The sequence below is a fragment of the Halyomorpha halys genome, unplaced genomic scaffold (genome assembly GCF_000696795.3).
Source record: "Halyomorpha halys isolate HHAL.00 unplaced genomic scaffold, Hhal_1.1 Scaffold195.1, whole genome shotgun sequence".
NCBI classification, from domain to species: Eukaryota; Metazoa; Arthropoda; class Insecta; order Hemiptera; family Pentatomidae; genus Halyomorpha; species Halyomorpha halys.
The window spans coordinates 701,218-707,497 of record NW_027113495.1 but is presented as its reverse complement, the minus strand read 5'-3'; the positions used below and the strand labels follow the sequence as shown (position 1 = coordinate 707,497).

Sequence of the window (6,280 nt, the reverse complement as noted above, 5' to 3'; positions counted from 1 at the left end):
ATTTTCTATTATATTTTACACTTTTCTGTATCCCCGCTCATTTGGTATATTTTGTTTCTTTGTTCAGGCCATCCACCCGCTTATATAGGTAAAATGAAGGAATGATCTAGAATCGTCGAATTGCCATCTCACTCTTTGATGATCGCCGCCTCTCAGCTTGCTGTGCAACTTGAATCTGTGAGTATGAGTAAGTAGTGTAATAATTTTTTTTTTAATTGGGTTTTTCAAAATGTCTCGTGGGCTGGGGGTTGCCCACATATGATATATAGCCTGTTCAAAATAACTGTTGCCTGATTCAGTATCATTTTATAGTTCTTTTGATACTGCAATATCTTAGTTATTACAACTATATTATTCAACTCTTTAATCAAATCATTTTTTTCAATAAAAGAAATATTTTCTAGAACCTCATGGCAAAGCAACTGAGAGGAACAATGGATCAGTATATGTAAGACTAAAAAAGTTTTAAATAATTTAAACATCTTATCCAAACAACAACAGAGCACTCCTCAGAATTACATGTGTGGAATTAATTAGACTTCTCTTTCTTACCAATACGTTTTTGAAACTAAAAGTTGATCTGTATGATAATTACAAAATAAAACATTCAAAATGTAAAAAATATTCAAGAAAAATGTAATTCTGAGCACTATAACTGGGAATTGAATCATTATAGGGAATAAAGTTTCATGGGTAAACTGCAAAAATCACCTACTGGGAGGAGGACTGAGGAAAATGAGCGTTAACGTCAGGAAATTATTATCATATAAACAGGAGCACTGTAATGTAGTTTTACTTAAATCTACAATAAACTACTAATTCTATAGAATCATGCTAACCAATTTTCTAAAACAATCTCACCGTTGGACTCTTCCTAGGAAGAAATACTGGAACGTCAAAGGCCGTGCAGTTTGAATTAGCAGTAATAATATGCGACAACAGCTTTCTCTCAACAGGATCCAGGTCCCACCACGCATCAGTTGCTACAGCTATGCAATTCTCAACAGTTACACACCCAAACAGAGAGCTAACACATTCCACATAAGATTCTAAGCATACCTATAAATAAAAAGTTGGCCTCATAAAAAGTTAGATTTTGTAAAATAGTTCTGAATGATTGAATAAAACAAATATTTTGGGAGAGGTCTGAGATATAAATTTTAGTATAAATTATAACGAAAAAAAAAAAAAAAATCATATGAGAAAGGTTGGTTTCATGTAAAATAGATTCAGATTGTGTAACTAAATAAAGGAAAAATAAGTTTAAGAGTAGTTTCTGCTCCAACCTCAATAAATATCTTTTGTAGATATGCAGGAATTTTCTGTATCCTTAATGCCAATTCTGTTCTTACTTCCATAAATTTTTTAAGGATTAGATTCTACAGACATGCCAATTCCAGATCTCTTGTTTCTCTTCAATTGGAATTGCTTAGCAGATTAAGAAATACACTCAGACTCTCTTATAAGTAATTTTTAAGTCCAAGAACTTCAAATTAATTCAGTAGTAATTAATAAACAGGTAAGTAGAAATTAATAGTAAAGTTCATAAAGCTAGATTTATAATGATAAATGAAATAGTAAAAGTTATTCAAAATAACTTTATAGATTATTCAATATGATTTAGTATAGATAAAATTGTGAAATTATGCCAGTAACAATGTAAACACAGGTAGATAGCAATAAAATCTTTTACTATCAACATATTCACTGGCATCATTTAGCTTCTCAATCCATCATATGAGATGGACCATTGCAATAACTGATTACAAAAATTTGATAATTTCATATCATTTTCATAGTGAAAGCTCCTGATTGTTTATTATGATTGTTGGCAGATTCCGATGACATAAACTCTTTAAAAATTAAACAATGTCCCATTGTATATATATATATTTCAGTATAAAAGTAGAAACTACCCTAAATCTTATGATTTATTTGTATATTACTTGATTTCCTTTTCTCACAGACTTTTTTTTTTCATTAGGTAAACAAACTTTGGAATGTTAAAAAATACGAACAGGACGTCTTAAAGATACATGTTTGCAATAGTACTTTCTACTCTGGATACCAAGAAACATTTGGTACTAATTAAAAGTATAAACACCACAAAATGTGGTAAATAAGGTTTGAAAACATCACTAATATTGTTAATAAATTTTACCAGTAAACATAATTTCTCAGCACATAAAATAGTTTCTACACAGTTAAAAATCTGAGTTGAGCTTCCAATGCATCTATCACCAAAATCCAAACATTCCATTATTTTATCGACCAGCAAATAGCAGGGCTAAAAACATAAAACAAATTAAAAATTTAAAAACTGTTCCAAAAATATATCCAAATAATTAGTGATAACATGAGGATGCCAAAATAGTATTTTGGCCAGTATTTACTATAGTTGATACAAAATTACATGGATGCGAAAATTGGCTTTATTATGATGAAAAAAGTTGCTGTCAACAATTTTTCAATGTTAAATATTGAAGACTCTTAGCTAATCAAATAGAAAAACACTCAAATGTATGCCTCCAAGCTTTGTGGATGATTTAGAAGAACTTTTAGATGCATAATAAGTGTTTTAACAGTTCATTTCATTCCAAGAAAGTATGATTATCACAAAAGAGCAGCCCATAAAAAGCCTTCCATTGGTCGTCAGGAAAAAATGGTTAATATTCCCTAACTATCTATTTTTGGGGCCAAATGATTTTGGAAGGATGTAATGTTTACAGATGAGTAACATGGTCCTGATGAAAGAATTGTGGTTGGAAGGAAACTAAACACGAAATTCAAATTTTAAAAATTTGTGCACAGGACAGTTAAACGTGAAGAGTCAATGATGATTTTGGGCAGTTAGTCTTTGAAGAAGGTAGGTGTCCTAGTATCACAAAAAAGGATTATTTAGGATAAAGTATGTTGGTTTCTCAAAATAAACCTTAAGGAACATGCAAGAAAAATGGGAATTAAATCAAATTATTTTTGATACTCAGTCTAGAAATAATTTTTTATTCATTAAACTAAAAAACTTCAAATATAAATTGTTTTCACTTGGTAAAAATAGCATAAACTTTAAAGAAACTATATATTTAACAAACTATTCAAACTTATACAATTTTTATTGAGGGTTCATAATAGAAAAAAATATTAATAATATATTAAATGTTACTGGTGAAAAGTTTGTTCATTATGAATGAATGAAGACAATATTTAACTACAATGTATAGAAGTGATAATCAAATTATTTTGAATGAAAGAAAGTTAAGAGGAAGATAAGAAAGGAGATTAAATTTAAAATATTTATTAAGTGATTAAATTGAGAATAATGATAATAGGAAGTAGGCCAAAAATATTCCAATACCATAGTACTAATATAACAATAAAAAAAGCTTAAGGAGAGAGGAAAACAATTTTACTTGAAAAAAGCAGTAAATATAGCTATTATTATGATTTTGTTAATATGTTCTGATGATTTACATAATGTGTAGGAAAGAAATTAATACAAGTTTTGGTACTTTAATAATTCTTAATTATCAAGTTAACTTACTCTTAATTCACGTTTCAATCTTTCGACATTCTTAATATTTTTCAGATCTTCGATTCCAACAGTAAGTATCATTGCATCAAAAATAGTATCTAACAACTGGACAAGCACAGTTTCATCATTTAATGCTGAAACTGCAATTAACACAACACTGAACAACTTGATAATGATACCAATTTTTAATTTTAAAAAAAATCTGTTCTTTTCGCAATTTTTTTAAAATTACCTCTCTTCATATTCCTTCCATAGAACATACGAGGATTCAGTATGAGAATTCAACAATTTTACACCATGAGATTTACTGAACAAGTGCACACCATTCAATGAACCAATCACAGAAAATGGGAACTAAAAAAAAAAAGAAAAATTAAAGAATATACACATTGTATTTTATAAATTATAAATAATTGTTGAAGATCAAGGATTGAATCTTACTGGATCAACTCTTCCTAGATGTCTAGTGAATAGAGGCATTCCTCCAGCAGATGTAACACACATCACATTCACTCCCATTTCAGTTAACAAGCAACTTCAAATAAACAAGGCATATCATAATTTTAAATTCAAAATGATAGCCAAGGAAGTTACATTGACAAGAGATCTGAGCAAAGTAAAGTAAAATATAAAGTTTGGTTAAAACAATTATGTTTATAAAATACAGCCTACAAAGACTTGTTTTGACAAAAATAATGTAAGAACCAGCACCCAGTACTGCCGATTCTCCCGATAAGAAATACTAGCTCAGCGCCTTGAAATCTCCCATTTTATCCCACAAACACCGGCCAATTTACTCGTTCTTGGAATCAGGAATGATGTGATAGTTGATGGTGCAGATAATTTCAGTAACACAACTGTCAACTAGATAACATATCAAGATAATGATCTTTGACATAAGAGACGCGACGGCCGTCGCGCGTTGGGGCGTGGGTCCTAGAGCTCTCGGTTCGGAAAGTTGTGGGTTCCATTCCCACCTGAAGCAGTTAATATTTATTTCTCGGTGTTTCAAACAAATGAATCTTGACACTCCCCCCTTGGTTAGTAAGCGGCGACAACTTTATTATTTGGATTAGATTATTTGGGAAGAATATTTACTTCTCACAAAGGAAGAGATTCTCTTTGATACATCGATAATTTACTAAGTTTCATAAATCATTATTCCAATGACCAAAAAATGTATAAACTGGGAATCATTCAAGATGATCAAATTTAGGTCGTCCATAATTCACCAATCCCGTTGGCTTTATTATTATTGAAGCACTCAAGAAACTCAATTCAACAGCTTCTGAAATAAGAAACTTGATTACTATTATTTCGGAGATATCAGTCTTATAATCAACTATTAGAGGAAGACAGAGAGAATCCAACAGTTGCTCAATAAAACCTGTGAAAGCCTATTTCTCACTGGAGAACATCGGAAACGGACTTTATCATGGCTTGGGACGAAAGTTGCTGTTACCAGTTCAAAGGGTCCTCTCTAAACGCTTTCACCACCATCTGACTTGTTAAGTGGAACTTTCGTACGAAGGATAAATTTGATGGAAATTAAATTAATCATGAAAAATATTTAAATCTTAGTTTGTTAACAAATAGTGAATGGGAACGATTAATTACCAATGTCTGCCATATAAATAACCCAATTACTATAAATAAAACAAAAAGGCAGGTAATAAAGCCAGGACAAAGCTTAAGCACGAGGGGACTCCCAGGACTCGGAAGCTAAAACTTTAAGGTTTCCATTTCAACTGATAGTTAAGGCTGCTGTATCTAAAGAGCAAATACTAAGCTCAACAGAAGAACTGATATCAAAGGGGTTGCCCCCTAGGTTCAGAAACTGGTATCCGCCAGAACCGAAAGCTAAGATTGCAGAGCCCAAAATTCAGCCGATGCCGCAAGCTCAAACTGTTGAAAATGGAATTAAAATCTCTCCTGGAACCTGCTGTGAAGAAATCCAAGTCTAGAAACTATGCCAAAACTGTTAAAAGGTTCAGGATTGCAGCACTGTCCAGCTACTACTCATAAATCCAACTAGCACGTGATTAGTGCAAAACACTCAAAGAAATAATTATTGATAAATTAAATCTAATTTAGTAACCTCCGTGGAGCCACCATCCATTGTTTAGTGGCGTTAGCTATCTCGTCCAGACATTAAAGACATGAAAAAGGAATTGTATGCTGTTCTGAATGAATACTGGATGGCATTCATGTGAGGCTGTTGGGTCAAGACACACAAATGGGCTTTATCAACATTAGAATTGAGGTTTGGCTTTTCTTTGATAATAACAGTGTTTCTATATTAAAATAATAAACAAGTTTACAAAAATTGTTCAGAACCCTCGATTTTGGAGGGTGCACATTTTTCAACTTGCCAAGAGCGCAGAAGGGCTTTACTACGGCTCAGCATCCTTTAGATCAGGAGCTGTTGATGAATACATTGAACAAAATGGACTTACAACCAGAAACTGCTTAAAATTCTATTGAAAGATTATTAGTTGACATATGTAATTAATTGTAGGAAGATGGGACAGGTGACGGTCAAGAAAGATTCACAAATGGTAGAAAAAACAATCAATAAAATATCATAACGGTACCACTATGGTAGAATACCACAAATGGTTGAAAAACTCAGTAACCAAAGTTTCGCCCCATTCTATAGGGCTTCATTAGGGTTAAATAAGACCATGCATCACGTGAAGGTTCATACTGCCTTCTTGGACAAATTTAAAATCCTTCTAAACACTATTA

General features: G+C 31.7%; 1 protein-coding gene across 3 annotated transcripts in view; it reads right to left on the bottom strand.

Annotated features, from left to right (window-relative positions):
* fy (fuzzy planar cell polarity protein-like protein) overlaps positions 1 to 4,515 on the bottom strand; it is a 16,667-nt gene extending 12,152 nt beyond the window's left edge. Inside the window, exons 1-6 of one of the 3 annotated variants that reach the window (XM_014418454.3) lie at positions 4,244 to 4,515; positions 3,974 to 4,139; positions 3,765 to 3,886; positions 3,542 to 3,689; positions 2,162 to 2,287; positions 862 to 1,059 (exon numbers count right to left, since the gene is read on the bottom strand). In XM_014418454.3, the coding sequence (XP_014273940.1) occupies positions 862 to 1,059; positions 2,162 to 2,287; positions 3,542 to 3,689; positions 3,765 to 3,886; positions 3,974 to 4,051 (672 nt within the window). In that variant the 5' untranslated portion in view covers positions 4,052 to 4,139; positions 4,244 to 4,515. Of the gene's footprint in view, positions 1 to 861; positions 1,060 to 2,161; positions 2,288 to 3,541; positions 3,690 to 3,764; positions 3,887 to 3,973 lie in introns of all 3 variants that reach the window. The other 2 variants (XM_067050950.1, XM_014418455.2) reach the window with 2 other exon arrangements.
* Positions 4,516 to 6,280: the final 1,765 nt, after the last annotated feature.